The sequence below is a fragment of the Lepisma saccharinum genome, chromosome 14 (assembly GCF_977018435.1).
Source record: "Lepisma saccharinum chromosome 14, izLepSacc3.1, whole genome shotgun sequence".
Lineage (NCBI taxonomy): Eukaryota > Metazoa > Arthropoda > Insecta > Zygentoma > Lepismatidae > Lepisma > Lepisma saccharinum.
This window is the reverse complement of record NC_139242.1, coordinates 47,234,028-47,252,798: the sequence shown is the minus strand read 5'-3', so window position 1 is coordinate 47,252,798 and position 18,771 is coordinate 47,234,028. Positions and strand designations below refer to the sequence as shown.

Sequence of the window (18,771 nt, the reverse complement as noted above, 5' to 3'; positions counted from 1 at the left end):
TGTCCCTTCATCAATTTCATCATTATCGTCGCGATTAGCTAAAAGTGGCAGAAAGCGATGCTAAATAACAAAACTTAAATCAAAATACCAGCCCCGTAGCTAGCTATTTTGGCGCCCTAGACAGGATTGTGGTTTGCCCTCCCCCCCTATCCTCTTCGAAATTTTCTACTTATACCATTGTTTGTGATATTTATATCCTACGAATTTAAAGAAAATGAAACAAAGAAAGACTCATTTGAAAACGTGGGTAATACTTAAAGATTCGTAGATTGTATTGATTGATTGATTGAATTGGTGTTTTAAGTCCACTTTATGCACAGTAAGGCTAATCGGGACTGGCCCTACAGTTTAAAGTGGGATCCGAACCACTATGTGCCTCCACCGGTATCGAACCCGAGACCCCTAAACACAGAAAACTAAATTCATCCTATCGATTGATGCAGCAGAATGCATCAATTGATGCACTAAAGTGTGTTTTATGGCTTCTTCAAAGAATCAGATTCACATTTGATGCATTTGGATGCATTTTTGTATGTCGTAAAAGTAACACGAAAGTGCATCATTTGATTCGTGAGGATTCCTTTCGGTCGATATGCACTTCAATGCATCAGTTGATGCGTTTTGATGTACCAGAATGCATATTTTTTTATGATTCACTTAAACGTTTCGTCTGAGCTACATACACTCTGTAGCTCAGACCAAACGTTTAAGTGCATCATCCAAAAAGATGCAGGAAGGTGCATCAAGGAACATCAACTGATGCATTGAAGTGCATATCAACTGAAAGGAATCCTAACTTGAATCAAATGATGCACTTTCGTGTTTCTTTTACGACATATAAAAATGCATCCAAATGCATCAAATGTGAATCTGATTCTTTGAAGAAGCCATAAAACACACTTTAGTGCATCAATTGATGCATTCTGCTGCATCAATCGATAGGATGAATTTAGTTCCCTGAGTGCAGATTACAGGGCGACGACGCTACCACTGCGCCATCGGGTAGGCCCCTCGTAGTTTTAAAAAATATTTAAGAAATGTAATTTTAGTTGTGTCTTTATTACTACTACTTTGGAAAACAGAATTCCAAGTATAAATTTCTCCTTCGCATATTATGACTCCTCCTAACGGACGGCTCTAAATAGGAGGTAATTTTTAATTTTCAGGCAGAAATATGTAACGGTATGTGGAGAAATTACTTACAACAATGGACATTGTAACGGACGCAGACAATGAAAAATTCCGATGTAAAACTTCCTAATAGAGGCAACGACAAAAGACCTTCTAAGTTTCTGTAATTCCGACGTAGCAGTGCTGCAATAATGTGCAAAATTTATATTATCGTGCTTCAAGAGTAGGCTACCTATTCTCCATTCACTGTAAGATCGAATATACGAGGTGTGGCTAGAAAAAAACCGGATTGATGTTGCTGTCGACAAATGGCAAGCGCGTCAAGCGGTGCATGAGTCTATAACGTGATATCCTGCCTATGGACTGTGTGATTTCCCAGGGTGCGCGGCGATCAGTTCCGCTGTAGCTTGTGGACGAAGTGAACCGTACATCTGTGGTCCGTCAGAAAAATGTGTGAAAGTGGAACAGCATATTAATTTGATGTATCTTATGAAACTCGGAAAATCCGCCACAGAAACTTATGGTTTGTTGAAGGAAGTATACGGAGATGAGTGTTTATCACATGCAAGTGTTTCAGTGGTTTCAAAGGTTTAAAGAGGGACGAGAAGTGATCGCGGAGGACTCGCGTCCTGGACGGCATTGCACGTCAAAAACGGAATCAAACATTGCAAATGTCGGTGAATTGATTCAAAAAGATCGCGACTAAGAAGACGACGACCTGATTTGTGGAAAAGCAAGTCATGGATTCTTCATCAGGACAATGCTCCTGTCCACACGGCATTGTCAGTCAAGGTTCTTTTTGGCCAAGCATGGGATCCCATTGTTAGAACATCCACCCTATTCGCCGGATCTCGCTCTGTGCGACTTAATTTTTTTCCCAATGGTCAAATCAGCACTAAAAGGAACCAGATTTACGACCGTAGAATCTGTGAAAACAAAAGCGACGGAGGTCATGAACATGGTTTCAGAAAATGATTTCCAGCGCCGCTTCCAGCAATGGAAGATTCGTATGGAGCGGTGTATCGATAGTTCAGGGAAGTACTTTGAAGAGGATAATGTTCGTATTGTACAAAATTTTGTAGCAACAGTCCTGTTTTTTTCTAGTCACAAAGCCACGTGACTTGTGAGAAATAGTTCTGGTGTTATTTTGCTCATGAATATATTGATCTTATCTGTGCAGCTCTTAATATAAGGTCCTACAATTCAAATAAAGCAACTACGTTGAATGGTATGGCTTTAACACATGCACTATATACCTATGCGCAAGATTCTTGCACATTTGTCAATGGAATAACCAATGGGATTTCTCAGGAGCGCATGTATATGTTTACACTTACTACATTCTTACAGCCAATGTAGAATAACTACGTAGGCATTTTCAGCAAGAAATGCAGGCTCGATCAGGACTCGAACCCGAGTCTCTAGCATACCGTGCCATTGCTCTAACCACTGAGCTACCGAGCCGGCCTGGCCTTGCCTGATTTTCGCTGTCTCTGTTTTACCTGCGTGCAATCGTCTCTGCCGGTGCAAAGGGATCTGCTGCCTTTGAAACACAGTAGACTTCGACGTTGCCTGGTTCCTCCCAGCGTAGAGATGTTAATTATTGAAGATTAGGCACACACAGGAGATGTACTACGTAGGCCAGGCCGGCTCGGTAGCTCAGTGGTTAGAGAAATGGCACGGTATGCCGGAGACCCTGGTTCGAATCCTGGTCGAGATTGCATTTTTCGCTGAAAATTTCTACGTTCGTAGTACATCTCCTGTGTGTGCCTAATCTTCAATAATGTAGATTAAGTATTACAATTCGTTGTTTTAAAAGTACACACTGTTTTTATCTTAAGACGTGCGTAAGACTTATATTACAATGGCATAAAAACAAATCGATATCATCAATGTCTCCCAGAAAGAGAAACTTAAAGTTCGAGATATGCAGTGTGGTTAGCTGTTGAAGAAAAGCATATGGGTTGTAAAAAGCAAAGACGTTATTCTTAAATCGTTGACTAAAAGAAAGAAATTTTTACTGGTTATTATCTCCCCCCCCCCCCCTCCGCCACTTCTGGCTTGAAAGTTAACAATTCAACATTCGAATCGTGTTCGTCTTCTTTTTCCTCTCAGAAAGAAATGCAATTATTTCAAACCACCTGGATCCATCCAAAAATACGTAGTTCAATGAGGGAACATTTTGTAAAATTGATCGTAACTTCGATTAAAATGTGTTAAATTTACATGGAAGCCTTTATGTTTTAGTGCGTATCCGTTTAATGTGTTATGTGTAAGTGTAAGGTTCATTAATCAAATATTTCAACACAAAAGAACATTTAATGCTATTAAGATTGTAAGCTTCTTTCCCGAATAGCAGATATTTTACGTCTCAGCATAGAAGTTCCACTGCATTTGTGTGTGCACCTTTCTGCTGGCCTCTGTATTTCTAGATGTTCTCATATTCACACATAGATGGAGCAAATATATGGTATGATCAGTTTATTTCATATTTTTGTAGTATTCTAAAATGGGTGATCTGTCTAGTTACATTTTCGCTTCTGTAATGCACTCATATAAATTTATGTTACTAAAATATAAATAATTCATCTAAAATATATTAAAAACCAACTAATTGAACTTCTACTTGGCAATTATATCAATAATAATCTGTTATTAATATTCCTGTTTTAAAAACAGCCTACATCTCATGTTAATGTACCTTATTCACAGTTATTACTGAAGATTATTTTAACCAAGGATTTTTTAGCATATAATCTGTTAAGGATCACATTTCTGAACTACTTCATGGAGCTCTTAAAGTATAGAAATGTGATACTTGGTACATTGTATGCTAAAAGTTCTATCAAATAAATATAATTTCATAAGTACTAACCTAGTACAGTTTCAAAGGGTATCGATATGTTTTCCATGTTCAGGAAGCGATTCTCTTCAAGGATGCGTCATTTATACGTAACTTCGAATAGTCAATGAATTTGTCTCAATTCAGATACAAGAGAGAGTTAAATAGCTGTTTAAACCACTTTTTTGGTTCAATGCTATACTTGGTTACTAAGATAGTAGTGTCATACATTTCATATTTAATGCGTTTTAATTGCTGTTCATCGCCTGTCAGATTAACATTATAAAACAAATTAATTTCGTTCAACAGTTACTCATCAAGGCAGATTCTAAATAGTAAAATAACATATCTGCTAAATTGGTATCGATGTTCCCACAAAAGGATCTGTAAAAGACGTTTAGTATCATTGCTCATTGGTAATGTGTTTTAACACAACTTTCCAGATATTTGAATGACTTCATTGCCCCTTAAGATATACCAACCCAATCACGCGAAATCAATTGTCTTGTTCTAGACGCAACGCGATGAATATTGACTCTTGGTGTGTTTATTTTTAAGCTGAACTCCTTGATATCTACGTATATGAAGATCACGTAATACAGGACAGACTCACCAAGTGGACTAGTTTATACCATAATGAGCAAATCTCGAGACCTGTACTCTGTCCGTTGCAAGAATGAAGGAAATACAAACAAATACACATGACTTGCGAGAAAACTCATTGGTTATTCTGATGAAAGCTGTGCAGAAAAATTTGGGTAGGAATACTGTATAGTGCATATGATAAAAACTTGAAGATGCGGAACCTTAAATTATGAGATTTACAGCAACGACAAACATACATATGGGCCAGAAAATAGCGGTTAACAAATAAGAAGGGAATTATTTCTTACAAATCACATGGTATTGTTTACAGTAGCTTCGTACTTACTGTGGATGGGAAATAGTTTAAGTATCTGAGAGTCTTGTCAAATTTGAGACTTTAGTGTATTAGAATTAAATTAGAGTAATATTAAATGTTTACCCATATTTAAAATTAAAATTGCTTTATTATTTAAGGGTAACTGAGTGACTTGGTGTTTTAAATTTGTTTTAATGTTATTTTTTTACATTTTGGTATCAATAATTTCGAGACACGACACGACAATATTGAGCTGTTTTTTTTTTAACATTGAGACGAGAATTAGTAGGGATCATATGCCCTTTTATTTTGACTCGGTCTTCCTTAAAAAAAAATTATAATAAAATAAAAAAATTGCAGGAAAATATAAGGCTGACTGAAGAATAGAGGTATAACTCCCCCCTTAGGAAAATCCTGCTCACGCCACTGAATAGACTGAAGTTAGCATATCAGTACGAAACCGAGACTGAGACCAACTCCAGACGATATCGAAAACGATAAAACACCAATTTTTATCTTTCTAGCTCTACAAGTTCCTGAAAAACACTTTACAAGGACAGAGTCATTACTATCTAAAATGGAACATATCATAAAATTACCAGACGTTTTTGAATGAATGTTTTTTGTTCAAATCAAATTATAATTTCAACTAATTCGTGCAGGAAAAACAGATTTTTTTGCATAAGAAATCTGATGCACGGAGACAAAGTGTTCTTATGAAATAGCCCCCCCCCCCACCTTCCCTTTCTGCTTCTATTGTTGACTATTGCAGAGTGCGTAAAAACAATGAAAACAAAGAATATAGGTCAAATGAAAAGTTTATTATTGTTGTACAGATGCCAGCTTTCATCCGCAGCCTGAATGGAGTTCTAATCTAATAGCGAGACAAGATGGCGAATAGGACAGAAACAAAGAAGCAACGAATGCGTCGTACGTTGTAAATTTTCTCTTGTCTGCGTGCGTCATGCTCTTTCCGGGCTTCCCGTCTTCTGTTTGTTGCCATGGCAGACATTTCGAGCAGTGTGTCCAGTGGCGTTCTTTCGTCCGAACGCAACGTTCTCGTGCACACCCTTGGAGATATATCGAGGAATGTTTTCTTCGAGAGTGGGAAATTTTGAAGGCAACTTACGGCTATTACTTACTCCTTGGTTGCTACAGCCCTTGAAGGGTTTTTGTCCCTCAAAAATGTTATCCATTCTCTTCTATCTTCTACTCTGCCTCTCTATCTTCTCACAGTCATACTCCTGAGATCGTCAACATCCTTCAAGCATCTTTTCCTCGGCCTTCCTCTTAATCTTATCTCTCCTAGCCTTCCTTTATAGTATGGCTAAGCCGATACCAGTTTATACCGATGCCAATACTCTTACCGACATCCACCGATATCTATGCTGAAAGTCAAAGGCGTAGCCAAAAGAGGGGCAAGAGTAGGCACTAACCCATCGTGAAATGATTTTCTTATCCCTCTGAGTAGCATATTTGATAGGTTTTTAAAGAAGGCAAATGAATTAGTGTTTGCAGTAAAAGTCATATGTCAAATTGGCAGCTATTATCATGGAAGCAGAGTCATCCTACAATATTTTATCCACTCTTGCACTACTAGCATACGCAGGATTTTTCTTCGGAGAGGCTCGAATTGTAAAGTTGGATATTACATTTTTAACTTTCGTTTCAAAACTTATTCAAAGACAAAAATTGTATTCGAGCTCATTTTAAGGCCCCATAACTTCACCCCTACGTACGCCAGTGCATGCACCAATACAAACCAAACAGTCCCGTAGCGCTACTGATTAAAAGAGAGAGAGAGAGAAGGGTGCAAATTAACTTGTGACCAGATTAGCATGCAAATGTGCATCCTGAATCATACGCAACTGATGAAAACTGTTCGGAAATAAAATCCATTTACAACAATTAGAATTAAATACTTAAATTATATTTGGAGAAATAATATTTTGACACGTGTTCTTTAAAATGTTCATGGCTCGGTTACTGTACTGAAATAGATAATAAAATGGTGATGAACTCTTTAGTTTTTGAGTATTTTTGCGAGAAAAATAATATAATCCTATCCTGACATCTATGAACGCATCTGTGGTTCTTTAGAGAGTAAACGCATTGTTCAATAAGGACTCCGCCATAGACCTTTAAAGTTTACAATAAATCTTTGATTGGCTTAGAAAAAGTTATTAATTAGGGACAATAGTACTAATTGGTTGATATTGCAAATGTACCTTTAAGAGAGATATGGCGTAGGATTCAGGGATGTACTGTGATTTCCTGGCAATCCCTGTAAACTATGTAAATATGAGATTGAGGGAATATTACTCCCGTCCAGTGGCGGCGATTGGGTTCCAAAACCGGGTTGTGGCAAGATGCCAAAACTGTGGTGCGGAGGGGGGAGACAGTATATTTCCTTTTGACGATAAGGTTTAGCATAGTGCGGGGACACAAATGGCAAGAAGTGGGGAACAACTGCTCCTCTAATCACTGCCACTGCCCCCGTCATTCAATTCATTTAACTTTAGAGGATGGGATTAATGTGTATATGTGCGTATCCAGTACGAGACTAAATATCCAGTATTCTTTACTACTCCCAGATCTTCCTAAAAATCTTATCAGTTTCCCATACGTGGAGCATTATAACTAATGAAAGGTCATAAACTGTACCATTGTCTGGAGTAGGAGATAACAGAGCTCCAATAAGCGTTAAATGGCTTTACAATGTAATCATCAATTTTTATTTGACTGTTTTGGTGCTAATAACAATTAGAAAATATGTTTATACGAAAGAAAATATTGTATCACAAAAGTTGGCATGAATATGTAAAAGTGCATAAAATTGTACTTAATATTATTCCTTAAGATAATATATTAAGATTAGGCTCATTCCAGGTGAGATACCCCACTAGGAGTGATACCCCATGCACTGTAATTTCTGCGAGAATTTGTTATTCGTTGTTCTCAATGTTATCGTGTGTGATATCTCAGTTGACGTGTCTTTTCATCTTTTTAGACAATCGAGGCAAAAGGCAAGTTCCATCACCTTTCTACCTCAATAGTAAAATATCAACTTATTTTTACTGTTGTGCTTCTACAATAATGATTAATTTGGCCCCGTTTGTGCTAAATGGTGAAAGAAGCGTACAAAGAAATGGTTTTCTACGATTTCTCTGCCATGTCGTTTTCTCAGAGTTCGACATAGCGGGGCAACTCTCCTTCGACAAAAAGTAAAAATTCCCCGTTTCAGAGAAAGGAGATGTGAAAAGAGATGTCCCATTCTTTTATTCCTAATATTCCTAATTTGCTTTTAAGAAATAATTGTAATATTTTTTTTAAATAAATATATTTCGTAAAGTCTTGAGTAGAATCTAAGAAATTTCAGGCGAGGAATAAGAAATCATCAATTAAGGGGAACGTGCACGGTGAAGAATATAAGTTGAGCCAATAAATGATGACGATAAACTAAGAACCAATTCTCTGGAATCCTCATCTGACGAAGAAAACGTGAATTCACAATTAGGAAAGGAATTCAAGTGTTTAGAATGCTTGAAAAACTGAGAAAAGGCAACATCCAGAGTACACTGTTAGAAGTGCATGCACGAAACATGCATGTTGTATGGTGATAGGTGTAACATTTGTGAAAGTGGAAAATAAAGAACTACGAATAAGCCTGGGAATAATAATACGGATAATACAAATTTTCAATTTCTCTCATTATTTAATGATTTTGAAATATTTTGTTTTTCATTCAACAAAACGATTGCTTTTGGTAACGTACGGTACATGTTTTTCACAGAGACTCTTATTTCTGTTTGATTTATACAATATTTATGATGTGGGGCATCTCACCTTTAATTCTTAGTGGAGATGACCAAACGCATCGTTTTTAGACAGGCTCAAATTTCAGGTCGCATTTCATTTCCAGAAATTGTAACATGGTCAATGGAGACATATTTGTTGTTGTAATCCGGTTAACAAATTGCAGTAAATACTTGAACTTGTATTAACAATAACATAAATTTCTATTAGTTCTCTCAAAATCATAATCTTCATAAAGAGGTTACTAATATGTACATAAATGCTTAATTCAGTAAATAAAATACATCTTAAAAAAGTCGACTTGTGCTGTTATTATGATAACGAATCGTTCTGACATCTATCAACCATTACCTAGAGCAGGGGGTCTTCAACTCGTCAGACAGTGCGGGCCGCATTAACAATTTCAATGACGCTCGCGGGCCATGAAGCTAGACTACAAGTATAGTATTGAGAACTGTAAGGTGCTGCTATCTATCATTTACTTAATCCGGTTTTTATTGTTAGGTAGTGACTGCTGCTACAACTATTTTAAGCATTGCCATTGGCTGGTAGCTTTTTGGGGGTGTGGTAATAATCTGTGGTGGTTAGGTTATGCTAGTTGGGTTTTTCTCTTAGAAGAAGACGACGAAAATGGTTGTAGCAACAATACCGACCTTTATGTTAAGTACTTAATTTTTCGAACTGGCACCGGTCACGGCAAAGGGCTCTGCCGGCCAGAGTGTATTTAGGTGTTACTAGCGAACTCTACAGTTAGATGTAAGAGAATATATATGACGTCAGACGTGCTCTGATTGGTGCTACCGGATACGAACTCGAGTGTTCATAAGGGACCTAGAAATCTCGTTCACTCGAGTTCTGGTTAGCACGCCGTATACATTACACAGCTCGAACACTTCAGGTAATGGGTGGGTCTTTTGGTAAATAAGAGCCAAAATTTATGTTAGTGACAAACACATTTCATTGTAGTTATTGCACGCTCACACACGCCTTAAATTTATTGTTATTGGGTTCGTTAGGTAAAATTGGTAAGACTGTTGAAAGTGAAGATGATGTAGGTTCTGTTTGTGTATTTAGGTTAAAGCATGTAAATGTATCATTGAACTGTATAAAAAGGATTTAAAAGGACTTTGTTATATTTAATGGAATTTGCAAAGTTTGTCAACACCAGAAAATGAATAATCTTCAGGTGAAAATATTTATCTATTCAATTGAAAGAAATGCTGCTGGTAATTATATATATATATATATATATATATATATATATATATATATATATATATATATATATATATATATATATAATAAACGTCCTCAAGGCGCATAGAGCACTCTCTCTGGGACATTTCCACTGCTTGGTCACACCAGCCTCGATTCCGCGCAGGAGTGTTTCCTTAAAGAAATCGAGGGTGGTGATACATCATACACTGAAATTATATGGGGCATTACATTGCCACGGGTGGGCTGATGAAAAATAAATTTCTTATGACGAAGAGAGAAGGCAATTGGCCTTTGAATACTATAATGGAGTTGAGGGTGAAATGTAACAGTAAAAGGAGAAATTAATTGCTTTTGGTGTCACGGGTGGGACACAATACAAAACAAAATTAAATAAAAAAGTTAAAATAAACGAACAATACGTAAAATACCTACTAACTTCTAAGTTAATTATGTATAATACTTGAATTTTTATGCAAATGACAATTTTAGATTGCTCACTCAAAAGATAGGATAAGCTTACAGCTTACAGATTTGCCTTCAATTATAAAAGTAAATTCACATTGAATGCCCCATATTTATCAATAGTGCTTCCTTCATCCATGGTGTCTTTGGAACGACTGAAGAAAAAACTGACAGAAAGCAATAATAGTGTTTTGCGTGTCTTATCTGTCAAACTTATCTTATCATGCAATTCGCCGCATCGATTGCCCTCGCCTTCTAATCAAAGGGTCCCGGGTTCGATACCCGGTGGAGGCACCTGGTGGTTCGGATCCTACTTCAAACTGTAGGCCCCGTCCATATTAGCCTTTGTGTCCATAGTTTGGACTTAACAACAACTCAATTGACGTGGTCCTCTGCAAATTTTGAAGGATGAAGAGATGAAATTGATGACTGGAGATATAAGAACACACATAGAGAGAGAGGCAGAGGGGAAGAGAGAAAATAAAAATGAGAACCAAAGAAGGAGAGAGGGAGAGAGACAGGAAAAAGACAAACGGAAATAAAGGAAAAGAAAGGGAGATGAGAAAAAGCAAAAGAGAGAGAGAGAAAGAAAGAAGAAGCAAGAAACAGAGTGAGAGTAAGATAAAGGCAGAGAGAAAACATGAGAAGGAAACAGAGAAAATAGGGAGGACGAAAGAGAGAGAGACAAAAAGTAAAAAATAGGAGGAAATGAAATTGTAGAGTAAGAGAGACAGTGTGCGTGAGAGAAAGAGAATGGAAGAAGAAAAAGAGAAAGGAAGAGAAAGAGAGAGAAAATCAAATGATAGAGAGAGAAAAAAAGAAAGAAGATAAGGAAGAGAAAGAAAATCAGAAATAGAGAATGAGAGACATAGGGAATGAGAAAAGGGGGAAGGAGAGGAAGAAAGAGACAAAGAGAAAGAGATGGAAAATGAAAAGGATAAAAAGGGAAGAAAAAGAGAGAGGAAATGCTCTAATATGTTACGTAGTCATCACAATGAGACAATGCTCTCAGCAGAAAATGTTGAACACGGAATTTGCGGTCCACCAACCTTTTCCATAGCACTGTAAGATACTTATTGCTTGTTCTGCATGGAAATTGGTATCGCTTTGCACCCTGATTAATATCATCTGGCGCTAGAGATTTCGACAGGTGTCTGCCAGCGTGTTGATGGATGCCCTTGAGTCCCGGTGGATGAAAATTAGTTCCAGCTAACTGAAGGGGGATTACAATTCAGAAGCTATTAAACTATACTCAACTCTATTTCCTGTTTACTGACTAAGGTCGTTAACCTCAACTTAAGTTATAACACCATTAAGCCTTGTTTCCATGATTATGAAAAACTAAAATATGCTGACCAAGGCAGTAATTTATTTTATAAAAAACATAAACTAACGTAACGTTTCAACCTTCTAGCAAGGTCTTCTTCAGACTCTGTATCAAGTACAAAAGTCAAAATCAAGACTTTTGTACTTGATACAGAGTCTGAAGAAGACCTTGCTAGAAGGTTGAAACGTTACGTTAGTTTATGTTTTTTATAAAATAAATTACTGCCTTGGTCAGCATATTTTAGTTTCTCAACTTAAGATCCATGATGGCTGGAAAAGACACCGAGACAAATCGAGATTTGATGAAGTATCATCTTGTTCTTGTTCAAAGATATTGTGAATGGGAAGTTGATCAATAGATGGCAGTAATTGCACTAATACATTAAATTCTGAGAGATGGGTTAGGGCCAAAGGTTTAAGAATAAAGAAACTAGAAACAATTCGAATAATATTCTTTCCATATTTGGGAAAAATAACATAGTCACTTAGAATAGAAGAAGATTGAAAGGAAATTATAACCAAACACTATTGTAAAATATATATTGAGCTTAGAATATATAAAAATACAATTTTGTAAATGGATTATCAGGTATTTTGTTATTTTTTTTTGGCCAGGACTTGTATACTGATAAATTATAAGGTGGGGAGATATACAGAAGTATGAGTTTCAAGAACACGATCTCTCTATTTTACCCATCACCGATTATTTTCGTATTTCTTTCCTTTTTCCGTCCTGTCTTATTTAGTTATGTCTTTTCTCCCCATGTTACTTCCAAACTTTCTCTCGTTCAATTCTTCACATTTTCAGAACCACATTATCTTTATTTCTCTAATCTCCAAATTTGTATCACGAGTCTCCCAGTCTCCTTCGACTATTCAGTGTGCACCCAACTCTCTACTTGTTCTTGCCATGTAACATCAGCATATTAGGTTTCGATAAATTGGTCCTTCATCTTTAAACAATGAAAAATGTCCTCTATATTTTATTAGGTTAAAGTAACAGTTTTCAAGTGTTACAACTTTTTTATTATTTTGCGACGTTTTTGGTTTATTAGTCACTTTTGGCTAATCGCGACTATGAGGATCAGCGATTCACGAAGAGAAACTCACAAAGAACGAATCTGGAAATTCGCTGGAGAGATCGGTCGACCTGGCTGAAGCAGTTTTCAGTATTCATGTATCTTATATTGCATTGCATTATATATTAATTAAAAGTACTTGAAAATTGCTAGTTTGAAAGACACATACGACATCGCAAAATAAACGTAAACTTTACTTAAGTTTATGTATGTAAATGTTTGCGAAATTTGTATTTTTTTTTTGTCTCGAGACCAAGAATCGGATTACGGAGTTGAGATCTGCCATATTAATTTATTACTATTAATGTTCCAATGCAGGGTACATTTGACAATGGCAATTTGTACAAAATGGGGAAAAAATATTCTTAAGCCTATAATTCAAAGCTATTCAATTGTATTATAAGTTTTAATCGCAGAAATTGCTGCTACTTCGTTGATGGTTAATGATCCGTTTTCTTTGCCCAAAAGGATATTTTTCCAGTTGACAAATAAATGTATTAATCTTAATTTGTATTGAAAATTTCTTATGAGGAATGTTTGAAAACGTATTGTCTTCAATTTTTTGTTCGAGAAGAATTTTGGTAAAAGTATAAGAATTGATATACGTAATCGATTTAGTGAAGGGGTGGGGATAGCCCCTAGATATGGGGTACAGGAGTGATCTTGATTTCTCGAATTAGTATCAACCTGTTTCATATGGGAGAAGGAATCGGTTCAAAGGAATCATGTATCACTGATGTAACATATAGCCTATAGTTTTGTAGGGATGAGCCGAAACCACTTTGAACCGATCCTCATACCGATTCTCAACGATACGGATGCCAATAGTTGAAAATTGCAATAATTAAAATTTCTTCAAAATATATTCATCAATATTGGTGTGTAAATATTCTTCTCCAATTATATGCATCAATTTATCAAGAAATTTGCTCTAAAATATTTCAAGAATTATATCAGAATATTAAAATAGATATTATGTAATCACAAAATACAGTTTTCCGTACAAAATTGTTAGAAAATAAAAAGAAAGTTGAATTTTGCATAATTTTCAGGATAATTCGATTCCACGAGAGCCGTGCAGTATTTTTGCCGACCCCGTGAAAGACCGATATTCAGGAAAAGTATCGGCTGGTATCGGTAGATGAATTGCAACCGATACTTTCAGATATCGATGTATCGGTATCGGCTCAGCCCAAGTTTCGAGTCTAGGAATATTTACACAAAAAAATTATCAAAAATTTATCATGGAATCTGCCCAGTGAACGTTATCAATTTCATGATTCTGCACGATTTTTCCAAATGAACGAAAAAATGTGGACCCAAGATAGAAAGCAACTGTTAACTTGATGTATAATCGTCTAAGATTAAACATAGAAACAAATATGGTAGTTTTCGAGGGTTTGTATATTTAATCTTGAACTACCCAACAGTACTAGCAATTAGCGCACTATAGTGCAGTGATAGGAAACGTTATGCTACAGAAAACATGTTGCTGATCGAAGTTTCCTATAAGCAACCATTCGTCGTTCACACCCTAACAACAGACCGAGGCAACACGATGCACGAGAACAGCCCAATCCGAGCGACACGCAAGCTACAAGCGAATCGTGTCGCGTCTGTTCGAAAGGTTGCCTTTATTATCGAGGTTTCTTTTCCAAGCAACACTTGTCACTCCATAGGACCTACAGTCAGTACCCAGCAAGAAAGATGAGTTCTAAAGACGAAATAAACGGGAGTTAAATAATAGTAACTTTATTTTTGTTCTTAACTCTTCGTTCATTTAGTGAGAGTTGATAACCCAGAGGTGAATTTCAATGGAAGCTAGTTCTTTAATCAACAATGGATAAAAGGGTGTCATTTGATTCTTTCACAAAACAAAAGAAGATAGGTTTCTTCTTTCTGTATGTTTCAGTTTGACTGTATGCGTCTTTAGCACTTTAATGCTCTTGAACGCTATCTTTTTTTGTAAGTTAGGTGAGTTGGGTTTGGTTCTCTTAGAAGAACCTAACTGGTTGTAGCAGCAATACCAACCTTTATGTTAAGTACTTAATTTTTCAAACTGGCACGAGCCACGGCAAAGGGCTCTGCGGGCCACCTCTGGCTCGGGGGCCATGGGTTGAAGACCACTGACCTAGAGCTAATCGGGTCATTATGACGCGCCATGGGAAAACCTTAAAATTTAGTTCTATTACGAAAATGGTTTCAATGTTTGGATATTAACAACTTTGCCAAGACAGTGTTTTGTTGTTTCAACATTGACCATTCGTTACCTAAGAGCTACTACTTGGCGATGCGATGCGAGTTGTCTCCGCATCGCGTCCTTGGAGGCTTATTGCATACTGATATCCCATTTTGCGTTCCCAAGAATGCCCGTTATGACAGGTTTGCAATGCAGAATAACGCGCTTATATAAAGCTGGAATCCATGACATATGGCAGTATTGTCAATCACTCGATACTTGTTCAACATGCTGAAGCTTGTGAGTATTGCCTCTGATGGTGACAATTTTGAGTTCTTCATGGTATTGAGTTCCAGTCGTATTCAAACTGTAAAGCGCGCCTCCCTGGTAAAGCGCCAAAGTTTTGCAGGGGAGGAACGAGAATTCCGAAAGAAATATTTATTTTTTCCTGAAAGTTTAAAATGTGATTAAAATATACAAATTTATTTTCCTCTATTACGGCAGTTCGCGTTGGTTGTCCATCTGTAATGTCATCTACCTTGTAGAAGAAAACTATGCAAATGCTGAAAACGCATCATTGAAAGTGCCTTTCTACAGAAATTGACATAACTTTCTCATGTTTTCACAAACTGATTGTTGTCAATGTATATCTACAATGTGCAAGGGTATCCTGCAACTATCAGGCAAGATGTCAGCCTTCAAAAGGAAGTTGCTGCTTTGTAAGAGAAGGATTAAAGACGAAAGCATTGTTCTTGTGCATTGAGCATGTTAGAAGAAACAGGCCTACAATTTAATGAAGAAATCTAAACATTGATGTATGCCGGTTTTTAACAATATTATTCAGCTTATCTTACTGTCTGTATCTGTACTTATTATCTAGTGAATATCGTATTGTTGATTGAAATGACACCAGCTTATAAAAGAAAATATACACGGCCTGTAAATTCACACACATTATACTTTCACTACTTGTATATGTACCAGCAGTAAATACACACATGAAGAGATTTTATGTTGATCTTTCATGGTCACATCATATGCATTTTATCTCTTATTATTGAGGGGAGGCGCGTGGCAGTGCAGGGGAGGCACGACAGCTAAAGGTTTGAAAACCCCTGACTTATTCCTTTCCACGTTTCTTCATTAAGTTTCCATTCTCTAAATATTCCTTCTATATTTGTTTTCCTTTCGCTTTGTTATGTCTCAGCTTGTGTTACATTTCACTTTTCTTATTGTGTTGATTTCCATTTTCCTTCCTAATCGGGTTTTACCACTTTCCCCTTTTATATTTTCATTCACTGTCCACATTTCTTTCTACCTTTTCTCCATCCAATTTTCCTGCTTTCATTCTTAGTTCTCAGTTTATATTTGTTTATACACTCCTGTTCACATAAAGTGGCATACTTCATAAGGTTTAACAGGTGAAATATGTGCCGCTTCATTTGAACAGGGGTGGACACCTATTCTCAATTTATTTTCTTAGTGTTTCTACTTGATATCCCAATTACATTTGCTATTCTTCTATTTTATTTCTTACGTAATATCTTGATTTATTTGTTTTATTTTTTTAACCTTTCTTCTATACCATGTCTAGAATTTCTGTACTTCCTAAATCTACATCCAATTGTGCTCCTTTTATTTCTCTGTTCACTTAATTAATCCGTCCGCGTTCTTCTCTCTTCCTTTTCAATCTACTATTGCTCTTCTTTTATTCTTACACTTTCTACTTTCATAGTCTGTTTTCCTCTTGAAAGATAATGTCATTTACTGGTCTCTCTTTTCCTATAGTTAGTTTTAACTTGTGCGTTTTGTTTTTAGAAATCTTCATTTCTTGTCGTGAATATGAACAGTGAGGGGAAAGTAGAGGAAGAATATTTCGTTGGTTGTGGCTTTTTAGCTTACATTATCTACTGTAGCAGTCCTGTAGGACTGAGCTGAAATTGCTTATTTGCGAGGAGTGGAATGAAAATAAAGCTCCGCTTTGAGAATTTCTGTAAAACTTCTTTCATGCCACTAACCACTTCAAGTCCTTAGTTTCAACATAGTTAGAGGCAATGTAATTGAAGCCATAAGTTCAGAAGAGTAGTAATTAATAGAAGATGAACGGGATAGGAACGAGACTTTCGACGGCTAATATGGGGGTGGAACAAGACTTTCGACGGAGAATGTGAGGGTGGAACGGAATTTTCAACGGAGAATATGAGGGTGGAACTAGACTTGCGACGGAGAATATGAGGGTGGAATGGGACTTTCGACAGAACGAACTGAGCAAGCTAGAAATAATTATTTTTTATCTTCCAGGTGCTGGTATCTCTTCTGTTCGCAGCAGCCTCGGCTGCCCCGGGAGCTGTCGTCCAGCCGGTGGTAGCGGAAGCGGTTGTAGCCACTCCGGTGGCCAGATCTGCCCACTTCCTTCCCGGAACACCTGTCGTGACCGGATTCAGCTCTCAGGCGATCCGGCACCTCTCATACTCCTCTCCTGTCGTCGCCGCTGCACCCGTGGTTGCCGCTCCGGCGAGGTACGTGGCTACTGCCCACCTTCCCTTCGCAGCCCCCGTGAGGTACGTCGACGCCGCCCATGTTCCAGTGGCTGCCCAAGCGTACGTCGGCGCTCCCGCGTACACAGCTAGATACGTCGGCGCTCCGGCGTATACAGCTAGATACGTGGCCGCTCCTGCTCTTCTACGATGAGGCATTGTCCCACACACATTGACTATGATAGCTCCACGAGCTAACTTTTTCATTCTTGCGTCATTTTAGCGATTCTAGTTTGAGGAAACAAAAAAGAAACTCAGAAAATATGTTCATGTTAAAGTGTTGCTGTATCTTTTGAATAATAAATAATTTATGACTAAACTAAAGCATTGTTTCAGCGTTACGGATGTCAATCACATGAAGTGAAATATGTTATTGTGTTCGTGTTTATTATCAAGTACAGACGCGCCAACTTAAGATAAATTTTGGGGCTGCAAGGTTGGAATAAACAATATTTTATAAGTTTAAATATATATAAAATCTGTCCCTCGTAAATTTGATGGGGCAGAAAGGGCAGAAAGTGCCCCCCCCAAAGTCTGCGCCTATTATCAAGTATCAGGTTTGATTTGATTTGTTAGCGTCGCTTTTCTGTCACTTCTGGCCAATCGCGACGATTAAGATGAATGATGATGTAACGAACTTCATTATTGACACTCACAAAGAACACCCATGTCCTATAGAACCTGGGATCCCCTGGCGTCGTAACACGCTGTACTGACTATATATAATATATATTATACAATATTTTCTCTTCGGCCAATAGCTTGGGAGATAAGTGGACACATGTTAAGCTCTTAGGATATATTTAGCTCAAGTTTGTAGTATAGGGTAATTTCGGGGGATGGCATCCAAGTTCATTTGAAATATTTCATTTAGACAATATACTGTGGAATACACATCAATGCACCTGATCTGTAATTAGTTAAACCTGAGTCCAGGAATTGTAAACAAATTCAATTCCGGTCCGGAAGAGAGAAACAGAATGCGTAAATGGGTTCTGGACTGTAAAGAACATTTTTATCTTTAAAGTAATTCAATTCGGCCTCAGATCGATACTGAAATGAAACAATATCCAACTTGGACCGAATTTAATTTGTGCAAGAAGAAAGTTTCCGGTCACGGAACCCAATAGAGCCCATCAGAATTTATGGGTTGTTGGGCCTATAACAACAATGACTATAACCTACTTAGTATGCTATTGCTTCGTCCAGATATTGAGAAGCCAAATCGTAATATTTACATCAAAATGACCATTTTAATTTTTAATATATATATTTTTTTG

The 18,771-nt window shown here is 37.1% G+C and overlaps 1 protein-coding gene across 1 annotated transcript; it reads left to right on the top strand.

The window, feature by feature from the left end:
- The first annotated feature begins 15,227 nt into the window (after window positions 1-15,227).
- On the top strand, window positions 15,228-17,832 carry LOC145998528 (uncharacterized). The gene is made up of 2 exons (XM_083134954.1): window positions 15,228-15,254; window positions 17,256-17,832. Exons 1-2 carry the CDS (start codon window positions 15,243-15,245, stop codon window positions 17,643-17,645), a joined length of 402 nt encoding a protein of 133 aa, XP_082991080.1. The 5' UTR covers window positions 15,228-15,242; the 3' UTR covers window positions 17,646-17,832.
- The last annotated feature ends 939 nt before the right edge of the window (window positions 17,833-18,771 follow it).